General features: G+C 46.1%; 1 protein-coding gene across 1 annotated transcript in view; it reads left to right on the top strand.

Annotated features, from left to right (window-relative positions):
• Nucleotides 1-6055: 6055 nt before the first annotated feature.
• Nucleotides 6056-11843, top strand: part of LOC141148409 (NACHT, LRR and PYD domains-containing protein 1b allele 3-like) — a 104977-nt gene continuing 99189 nt past the window's right edge. Inside the window, exons 1-2 of the mRNA XM_073635884.1 lie at nucleotides 6056-6371; nucleotides 11283-11478. Coding sequence (XP_073491985.1) covers nucleotides 11466-11478 — 13 coding nt within the window. The 5' untranslated portion in view covers nucleotides 6056-6371; nucleotides 11283-11465. The remainder of the gene's footprint in view (nucleotides 6372-11282; nucleotides 11479-11843) is intronic.

The raw sequence follows: 11843 nt of genomic DNA, 5'->3' as shown, positions 1-11843 counted from the left end.
GTACATAACATACACCAGAACCCACCTTCCTGTACATAACATACACCAGAACCCACCTTCCTGTACATAACATACACCAGAACCCACCTTCCTGTACATAACATACACCAGAACCCACCTTCCTGTACATAACATACACCAGAACCCACCTTCCTGTACACACCGCACGCCAGAACCCACCTTCCTGTACATAACATACACCAGAACCCACCTTCCTGTACATAACATACACCAGAACCCACCTTCCTGTACATAACATACACCAGAACCCACCTTCCTGTACATAACATACACCAGAACCTACCTTCTTGTACATAACATACACCAGAACCCACCTTCCTGTACATAACATACACCAGAACCCACCTTCCTGTACATAACATACACCAGAACCCACCTTCCTGTACATAACATACACCAGAACCCACCTTCCTGTACATAACATACACCAGAACCCACCTTCCTGTACATAACATACACCAGAACCCACCTTCCTGTACATAACATACACCAGAACCTACCTTCTTGTACATAACATACACCAGAACCCACCTTCCTGTACATAACATACACCAGAACCCACCTTCCTGTACATAACATATACCAGAACCCACCTTCCTGTACATAACATACACCAGAACCCACCTTCCTGTACATAACATACACCAGAACCCACCTTCCTGTACATAACATACACCAGAACCCACCTTCCTGTACATAACATACACCAGAACCCACCTTCCTGTACATAACATACACCAGAACCCACCTTCCTGTACATAACATACACCAGAACCCACCTTCCTGTACATAACATACACCAGAACCCACCTTCCTGTACATAACATACACCAGAACCCACCTTCCTGTACATAACATACACCAGAACCCACCTTCCTGTACATAACATACACCAGAACCCACCTTCCTGTACATAATGCACGCTAGAACCCACCTTCCTGTACATAACATACACCAGAACCTACCTTCCTGTACATAACATACACCAGAACCTACCTTCCTGTACATAACATACACCAGAACCCACCTTCCTGTACATAACATACACCAGAACCCACCTTCCTGTACATAACGCACGCTAGAACCCACCTTCCTGTACATAACATACACCAGAACCTACCTTCCTGTACATAACATACACCAGAACCCACCTTCCTGTACATAATGCACGCTAGAACCCACCTTCCTGTACATAACATACACCAGAACCTACCTTCCTGTACATAACATACACCAGAACCTACCTTCCTGTACATAACATACACCAGAACCCACCTTCCTGTACATAACATACACCAGAACCCACCTTCCTGTACATAACGCACGCTAGAACCCACCTTCCTGTACATAACATACACCAGAACCTACCTTCCTGTACATAACATACACCAGAACCCACCTTCCTGTACATAACGCACGCTAGAACCCACCTTCCTGTACATAACATACACCAGAACCTACCTTCCTGTACATAACATACACCAGAACCTACCTTCCTGTACATAACATACACCAGAACCCACCTTCCTGTACATAACATACACCAGAACACACCTTCCTGTACATAACATACACCAGAACCCACCTTCCTGTACATAACGCACGCTAGAACCCACCTTCCTGTACATAACATACACCAGAACACACCTTCCTGTACATAACATACACCAGAACCTACCTTCCTGTACATAACATACACCAGAACCCACCTTCCTGTACATAACATACACCAGAACCCACCTTCCTGTACATAACATACACCAGAACCCACCTTCCTGTACATAACATACACCAGAACACACCTTCCTGTACATAACATACACCAGAACCCACCTTCCTGTACATAACATACACCAGAACCCACCTTCCTGTACATAACATACACCAGAACCTACCTTCCTGTACATAACATACACCAGAACCCACCTTCCTGTACATAACATACACCAGAACCCACCTTCCTGTACATAACGCACGCTAGAACCCACCTTCCTGTACATAACATACACCAGAACCTACCTTCCTGTACATAACATACACCAGAACCCACCTTCCTGTACATAACGCACGCTAGAACCCACCTTCCTGTACATAACATACACCAGAACCTACCTTCCTGTACATAACATACACCAGAACCTACCTTCCTGTACATAACATACACCAGAACCCACCTTCCTGTACATAACATACACCAGAACCCACCTTCCTGTACATAACATACACCAGAACCCACCTTCCTGTACATAACATACACCAGAACCTACCTTCCTGTACATAACATACACCAGAACCCACCTTCCTGTACATAACATACACCAGAACCCACCTTCCTGTACACAACGCACGCCAGAACCCACCTTGTTATAAAGGGGTGGTGAGGGCTGTATATATGGATGTTGTACGGGGGGGGGGTGAGGACTGTATATATGGATGTTGTACAGGAGGGGGTGAGGACTGTATATATGGATGTTGTACAGGGGGGGAAAGGACTGTATATATGGATGTTGTACAGGAGGGGGTGAGGACTGTATATATGGATGTTGTACAGGGGGGGAAAGGACTGTATATATGGATGTTATAAAGGGGTGGTGAGGGCTGTATATATGGATGTTGTACAGGGGGGTGAGGACTGTATGAATAGATTTTTTAGGAGGGAGTGGTGAGAACCATTTGTTGAATTCCTGACTTACTCCAATACACCAAAAACTTGCTGTACAAGTCTCCCAGCATGATCTCTGCACGTACAGTTCTCAAGAGAAGAGAGCAACAGGTAACACGGAGGCTCCGCCTGCAACTCCATCTCTGTGTGCTTTCTCCAGCCAGCCATGCCCAAGGCAACATGGAGGCTCCGCCTCCCCCTCCGTGTCCCGTCTGAAGCACATTGAGCAGATGGAGGCGCTGAGTGCAGGGGGTAAATGGGGAGGGAGAAACCCTGGCATGGCAGGAGCAGAAATCACTGCGGACATGGCGGCACAGACATAGTGAGACACGGGTCAGGTGAGGCACTGTCCGGGTTACAGGCAGGCATGGACCCGGACACATGTCTCAAAAACCGGACTGTGCAGGTGAATACCGGACAGGTGGCAACCCTATGTAGGTGGCATGATAGCCATCTGAGAGAAGCTGGCAGTGTTTGTGCGCACGTGCAGAAATCTGCTGCACGTTCACATATGGGCCACCGGTTTATGTGAGGTCCCAAATACCTGGAATGATAAACGTGTCACTGTTTTAAACAGGGTTAGGACTGTATGATACGTTAAATATAGTTCTGTAGGAATCCCTCGATAAGATTATGTCTACACTGTACTTCACCCTTATTCAAAAGGAGTCGCCCAAAATGGAGGCTCTGTGGAATAAATGGAATGCAGACTTACCTGACTTAGATAGAGAGGCCTGGGAGGAATGCTTTGAGGAAAGCTCTAAATTAGTCATCTCATCTAGGGACAGGTTGATCCAAACTAAGTTTTTACATAGGGTATACGGCACGCTCCAGAGACTGCACAGAATATATCCTCTACGCTCCCCAAACTGTCCAAGGTGTCATTCAACAGACAGTACCTTTTTTCACATGTTTTGGACCTGCCCTCGATTATCGAGATACTGGGCAGAGGTGGGTGAGGCAATTAATATTCATCTTCAATTGTCTGTTGCTGTGACACCGGAATTGGCCCTACTGGGTATTCAGGATGATGAGCAGAGGCCAAGATATACTAAAATATTGATCTCATTACTGTTTTTCTACGCCAAAAAAGAAATTTTGCTGAAATGGACTTCGCATTTGCCCCCACGATACGATCGTGGGAGGACTCTGTGAATGCAATTTTTCTGTTATATAAGTTAACATACATGAGCAGAGGGTGCTCTTTGAAGTACGAGCGGATTTGGAGGCCATGGACGGATCCCACATATAGCATAGACCCCAGCTGATGAGGCTTGCAATTGTAGTAGTCATTCTCAGGAAATGGTTGGTGTGCCCCCCCCCCCATCTTCCCCCTTCCCCCCCCCTATTACCCTTTCCCCCTTCCCCCCTCCATACCGCTTCCCTATTTTTTATTTTCACTAGGAACTAAGGGAATTATTGAGTGACTACTGGGCTACACATGTTGCCTACTATTCTGTGCTACTACCCTTGTATGGTTATATCTCTGTATGACTCTGAGTATATGTATGTACTACTCAAACAATTGTTTCGCACCAAATTATGTAATTTTTCCATCTTTTCAAATAAAGACCAACCTTGTTGTTAAAAAAAAAAAATATATATAGTTCTGTAAGCAGTGCCTTATTTTCTGGCAGTGCCCCTCCCGAGACTAGACTCTGGATCCGCCCCTGGGCTAAAGTGGTTAAACCCCCCTCGAAAGGCTCAGCAAGAGATCTCAAGGAAGGCCTAGAGGCAAACAATCCCTTACCATGAAAGGTTGAATTGGGTATACTTTAATAAATGTCTAAAGATTCCATTAGAATTTGGTCCAGAGATTATTCCACTCAAGCCTCAAAAAAAACGATATGGCTGGATCATAGGTGTGCGCAGCCTATTGCATTAGGGTGTGCACCGCAAAGCTCAAACACATATATGTGTACATGTGTATATATACTGCCAGTGTCAGTAGAGCAGTGGACGGTTTCAGTAGAGCAGTGGACGGTGTCAGTAGAGCAGTGGACGGTGTCAGTACAGCAGTGAACGGTGTCAGTAGAGCAGTGAACGGTGTCAGTAGGGCAGTGGACGGTGTTAGTAGGGCAGTGAACGGTGTCAGTAGAGCAGTGGACGGTGTCAGAAGGGCAGTGGACGGTGTCAGAAGGGCAGTGGACGGTGTCAGTAGAGCAGTGGACGGTGTCAGAAGGGCAGTGGACGGTGTCAGAAGGGCAGTAGACGGTGTCAGTAGAGCAGTGGACGGTGTCAGTAGAGCAGTGGACGGTGTCAGTAGAGCAGTGGACGGTGTCAGTAGAGCAGTGGACGGTGTCAGTAGAGCAGTGTACGGTGTCAGTAGAGCAGAGGGCGGTGTCAGTAGAGCAGTGGACGGTGTCAGTAGAGCAGTGGACGGTGTCATAAGGGCAGTGGACGGTGTCATAAGGGCAGTGGACGGTGTCATAAGGGCAGTGGATGGTGTCAGTAGAGCAGTGGACGGTGTCAGTAGAGCAGTGGACGGTGTCAGTAGAGCAGTGGACGGTGTCAGTAGAGCAGAGGGCGGTGTCAGTAGAGCAGTGGGCGGTGTCAGTAGAGCAGTGGGCGGTGTCAGTAGAGCAGTGGACGGTGTCAGTAGAGCAGTGGACGGTGTCAGAAGGGCAGTGGACGGTGTCAGAAGGGCAGTGGACAGTGTCAGTAGAGCAGTGGACGGTGTCAGTGGAGCAGTGGACGGTGTCAGTGGAGCAGTGGACGGTGTCAGTGGAGCAGTGGACGGTGTCAGTAGAGCAGTGGACGGTGTCAGTAGAGCAGTGGGCGGTGTCAGTAGAGCAGTGGACGGTGTCAGTAGAGCAGTGGACGGTGTCAGAAGGGCAGTGGACGGTGTCAGAAGGGCAGTGGACGGTGTCAGTGGAGCAGTGGACGGTGTCAGTAGAGCAGTGGACGGTGTCAGTAGAGCAGTGGACGGTGTCAGAAGGGCAGTGGACGGTGTCAGAAGGGCAGTGGACGGTGTCAGTGGAGCAGTGGACGGTGTCAGTGGAGCAGTGGACGGTGTCAGTGGAGCAGTGGACGGGGTCAGTAGAGCAGTGGACGGTGTCAGTGGAGCAGTGGGCAGTGTCAGTGGAGCAGTGGGCGGTGTCAGTGGAGCAGTGGACGGTGTCAGTAGGGCAGAGTTTGGAGTCAGTAGTTTTCATTATTTTATTTTTTATTATTTTTTACAATTTTATTTTTTGATGATTTTTTTGATCATTTCTTTAGGAGCCCCGTAAGGGGGTTTGGTGAAATATTAGGGGTCTAAACAGGGGGAATCTGCAGCACACGTGGTGATTAGGGTGTGCCCAGGCACACCTGGCACACCCTGTGGGCACGACTATGGGCTGGATTGGGTCTGGATCACAGAGGGAAGCTGCTTGAGAGAGGTAAGAGACAGGTGTGGCCCTATGTACAGAATTACTGCGGGTTTCTGTTTTGATCTGGCTCTGTGTAGCATGCAGAACTCGGATATGTAAAATCTAGACAGGTAGGCTGTCCCTCAATATCTCTCAGAAACTGAACTTTGATATGTGCGCAGTCAGGACCCAACACGAGTACGTTATCTATATATGTACAGGAATGGGAGTCAAAAGTCTATATAATGCCCATAGTTGAGACGTATATGTTCTTGGGTGATGTGCCATAACACATACATGGAAGTACTTCTAAAGAGGACCTTTCATTATACCATAAGGTAAGTGAAGCAGTGACTGTGCACTAAGAGCTGGACTTTATACTAGTATGTGCATCATTTCATACATTTTTACGTTAATTATCAACAGTCGTGCATTTTCATATGCTGCCATTTTTATCAATAGGCTGTATTATGTATGATAACCCACATCAGCTCATCACAAATGTGAACTAGCACCACTGAAAAACAATAGCTAACCTGTGCACACACATTGTGTGCATCGTGATTGGACCCCAAAATATATAAGGGGTTAATTATTAAAACTGTAGAGAGCAAAATCTGGTGTAGCTGCGCACAGAAACCAATCAGCTTCCAGATTTTTATTGTCAAAGCTTAAAGTATAACTAAAGGCACATTTTTTATTTTTTTTTTTTCGTTTTGGATAGAGTGGAGATGGATTAGAACACCTGTCAGTTTTTATTGCTGTCTGTGTCCCCGATTGGTGGAGTCACCCTCTCTTATTTGTCCTGTTTACCATTATCATTGAAAGTGAAAGTAAAAGAAAATCACCAAATTTTGGGTTGTCCACAGAAAAGTAATAGAGGGGAAATCTTCCAATGGGGGACATTAGACCTGGTAACCTTGGGTTACCCTAGAGATTCCCTTAATTTGCAAGGATTTCCTTTCACTTCCTGTTTGGCAATGGGACAGGAAGTGAAGGGAAATCTCCCCAATGGGACAAAGATGGCAAAAATTAACCGTACAAGGGTTGTGGCCCTCACTTGGACCCCATACACACTATTAGGATTTTCTGCAGATTTTTGTCTTCAGATTTACCAAAACAATATAATATAAGGTCAAACCTTAAGAGTTTCAATTTGTATGCAATCAGGCAGGCCCTTGCACTACACATTTTTGGTAAATCTGTAGACAAAAATCTGCAGAAAATCTAATAGTGTGTATGGGGCCTTACTCTATCCAAAAAAAAAAAAAATAGAGAGTCTCCCCTATAGTTCCACTTTAACTGAACAAACTGAAGTTAAAAGCTGATTGGCTACCATGCACAAGTGCACCAGATTTTGCACTCTCTGGTTTTAGTAAATCAAGCCCATAGTGTGACTTTTTGTCACAGTGTTGAATTTGTGGCAGTGTTGATTTGTAAGTCTTCTTAACTTGTTGCCCATTTTTTACTGGTAAGTTGTACACTTGCAGAGCACTTGAAGCACAAGTTCTAGTTGACACTTTTCCAATTTGTAGCGAATTTGTGTGGCAAGTCTCTAGCAAGAGCAAAGTTGCATTGATGAGTCTACAGCAAGAGCTCGGCAAGTGCACAGCATGAAAATTCAGCCACAGTGACCTCTTGCGGTGGGAGGACAATTGCACAACATAACTGAACCAGAACTTTCAGTAGACTTACAGAATGTTTGCAAAGAAAGGCAACTCCACTTTGCACTGAAAGTGCACTTGGAAGTGCAATCGCTCTAAATCTAAGGGGTAGATCTGAAATGAGTGGAAGCTCTGCTGATTTTATCATCCAATCATGTGCAAGCTAAAATGCTGTCTTTTATTATCCTTGCATGTCCCCCTCGGATCTACAGCGACTTTACTGCCAAGTGCACTTGCAGTGCAAAGTGGATTTTCCTTTAGTAAATAACCCCCTATGAGAAGTAAACCCCCACTGATTCTTTTCAGACGGTGGAAACATCTCATCCTAGGGTTCTTACAAGATATCCCACAGCAAACCAAAGAGGAAGTGAAAACAGCTTTTTGAGGTTTTAACAGGACGTATCAAATTAACAAGAAAACATGATTGGGATGGTTTAAGGAGGATAGACCTGGAAAGCATAAAGGCATAATATTATAAGTACAGTATTTTTAGCAAAATTGCAAGGTATGTGTAGTGATCCCAGATGGGTGACATCCCTGGATGCACAGATCCCTAGATGGTGGGATCCATGCAGGTTAATTAGAATTGTCAAGGCCAACTGGTCGAAAACACCAGCAAGATGGTTATCTGCTGTCACCTGATCTTCACTAGAGCTTCTGATGGTGTAATTTGAATTGGCAGACAATCCCAAAGTACAACCCACGCAAAATATTGCATGTCCAGTTCCTAGTGAAGGTCAGGCCAGGAGTTCTATGCAGCTGGGTGATTGTTCTAAAGGTAAAGACAGAAGAATAACTTGGGAGTACAGCTGAAGGTCACCACTAAAGGCAACAAGAACTGAAACTTTCAAAGCAGAGCACAAGCATGGTCCAATTTGCAGAGGATCAGATGATTTATCAATCTGGATTGTCTGGAATCCTAAATTACATGATTGTCCACAGATTGCAGATGGACTAGGATATTCCGCAGAAGGTATATCCATCAAAACAGATGTGTGCAATGGCACAAATGCTAATAGGTATAGATACCAGCATCTTTATCTATTAGCCTTGGGGCCATTAGTTAACTTCTTCAGATGGAGATCCTTTTCTAGGAGATTGTATAGTCCAGGGGTCTCCAAACTTTCTAAGCAAAGGGTCAGTTTACTGTCATTCAGGCTAAAGGGGGACAGACTGTGGCCGGTGGGAGTAGAAAATGCCTCGGCATTACCGCCCCATTATTGGTTTTATTAGGAGGAATTGTGCCCCATTGATGGTGTCAACAGAGGGAATGGTACCCTCTGAATGGAAGCTTTAAATCCACATCCTTATAATGTTCTTGTACTCCACAGGGGGCGGGGGGGGGGGGGGGGGAGAGAACAAGGAAGGAATGGAGGAAAAAGACTATCCCAATAGTGTAGTATTGTTAAATATAAAATGCTTTTATTAAATCAATAAACTGGACTCATACATTGGATTAAACAAAAACAAGGAATAAAATCAAATCTCGTGGCGTCTGAGCGCCGTTCTCACGTCACTTCCATTATCTTAGTCAGCCTCCGACCACTCCCTACGCGTTACGTCATAAACTGGAGCGCGGGATCATTAATTGATTATTTTGCTTTTATGAGTGTGATGTGAACACTGTTAGATCTTGCTGCAAACAGCATTTAATATATCTATTTGATTGCACTTACGCACTTTGATTTTTCACATATTTATGATAGTTGTTTTCATTTATTAGTATTATACACCTTTTACCATTTGAACACATCTTAGTAGCGCAAAGGCTTTTTACATTTATTCATCGCTATATAAAATAGACATAATAATAATAATAATAATAATAATAATAATAAGCCTGAATGTATAAACTTGAATAAAAATAAGCTTCAAGAATTGTAGGCTTCATTTACAAAGCTATAGCACAATCCAATATGGGAAGACTTCCCCTATCCTTGTGAGCAAGCCACGAGTGGTGAAACGCGTCAACAAAGGCTGGTTTTTGGTTGAAGACATCACTGTATGCAGTCAATGCTTTGGCTATTAAAAATAATTGGAGTGCGGCTGACTTTTTCCTACCCTCAAGCTGGCCATACACACAGGGGTGTATCTACCGTGAGGCAGTGGCGGCTGGTGGATTTTTTTTGGGGGGGGAGGCAAGCAATCCCCCCCCCGCCGGTGTAGCAGCACTCGCACAACTGCCAGCTTATCCTCCCCCCGCATGGCACTAACACCCCCCTCCACCACCCGCTGTCCTTGCTGTGAATGGGGGCGGTGAGAGCAGCGGTCTAAACTGCTGTGGCCATCTCCCAGCCTGGCGGGCTCTGGTGTCCTCTCCTGGAGCTCTCTCCTCTCTGCTCCTCCCAGCGCTAGGCATCCAATAGGACTGCCTGCCGTTTTGGCCCATAGGGAAACGGGTTTCATGCCTGCTTCCTGATTGGCCAGGAGGAGGATCAGTGTTGCAACAGCGAATATTCATTCACTGTTGCAACACACCTGGGTGGGTTTTAGGACGCATCCTCAGTGTCCTGAGCCCATGCTATTTTGAAGCCTATTAGAGCCTCTGGCTCTAATCAGGTGCTTAAAAAAACCCCTGGCCGCTGTAATTCATGTGCCCGGTGACCCAAAAGGGGCCGGACATATGAATGGGGGGTGGCAGCGGTGGCCGAAAACAGATTCATGCTTTGCATTAATCTATCCACTGCATATAGGGGGTGGAGAGGAGAAAGGGGGCGGCACCCGGGCGCCCCTAATGGAGTTTAGGTGCCCGGGCGCCCTAAAGGTGTTTGCCTTGGGTGGCATTTTTCAGGGGGGCAGTGTCGCCCTCAGGCAGAAGGGACACTATGAGGACTGCAGAGACGCAGTGGCATCGTTACGGGGGTGCAGGGGGTGAGGACCAGGCTGTGATCATGGCTCGGCAGACTCTCTACACAAAGCTTGTAAAAAGGAGCCAGCGGGCTGCTGGAAGGTGAGAGTCTGGTGTAGTTTATTTTTGGGGGGGGATGGGAGAGTCTCCTGGTGTAGTATGGGGGGATAGGGGAGCCCCCCCCTCTCTCACCCCCTTCCCCTCTCTGTCTCACTCCCCTCTCGCTCCCCCACCCTTTCCCCCTCATTCTTTCATCCTCCTCTCTCTCTCTCTCTCTCTCTCTCTCTCTCTCTCTCTTTCTCTCTCTCACCCCCCCCCCCCCTCTCACCAGTAATACCAGAGACTGCATGTTACTACCCCACAGTCCATCAGAGACCTCCACATAGCCACCAGAGACCCTAAATAGCCATTTGAGAAGAAAAGGGTAGGATAAATTTAGATGGGGGAGACCAATTTTAGTCTTGCCTAGGGCAGCACAAAAATGAATCGGTGCGACTCAAGACACTCAGACTTAGTAAAAGGTTCCTGCGCTACTTAGGGGTGACTTCAGCATGACTTGCATTGACTTCTGTTAAAGAAGTTGTATGCAAGCCGTGATGAAGTGGTGCTGTGCAGGTCGGCTGCAAAGTCATGCCGGTGTGAACCGACCATTATCCCACTGAGTTCGCTTTGTGAGTTGAGCTGTCTCTATTTTTTTTTTTATTTCCACAGTCATCATTTTTATCTTATTTCAACAGTTTGTGTCTGGCGAGAGATTACAGAGCCAGTGAGAGGGAGACAAATAGGCCGGCTCATACACTATACGTCCATTTTCTGAGAATTTGTTTCTTCAACATCTGCACACAGCAGTGAGAGAGTGCACACCTCCACCCCACCCCTCCGACATCCCACCGCAGGTGATCTCGCCCGTCTTCACAAATATGGCTCATAATAGTAAGTTCAGAAATAACAACTTATTTTTCTTTAGCAGGAACAAAAGAGGTGTTTGTATGTGCGTGCGTCTGTACACGGAGTCCGACACGTATGTGTCGTATTTGAATGTGCTGCTTCTGCATTTCTCCTCATATATTATATATATATATATATATATATATAACGTTTCTTTTATCTCTTGAACATAACTGAAAGTGTTCGCATCTAGGATCTGCAGCCGCCTTACAGAAAACTCCTATGATTTCTGATCTCCTTCTGAAAATGAAGAAGTAAAAATCCACCGGTGCAGTGGGGCAGCCCTCGTACTACACGGGCTAAAATATCATTTACAGCTAGGAACGTCCCAAGTACACTTATGTGAGAAT

Source organism: Aquarana catesbeiana, linkage group LG06 (genome assembly GCF_042186555.1).
Source record: "Aquarana catesbeiana isolate 2022-GZ linkage group LG06, ASM4218655v1, whole genome shotgun sequence".
NCBI lineage: Eukaryota > Metazoa > Chordata > Amphibia > Anura > Ranidae > Aquarana > Aquarana catesbeiana.
This window is presented reverse-complemented; position numbering and strand designations above follow the sequence as displayed.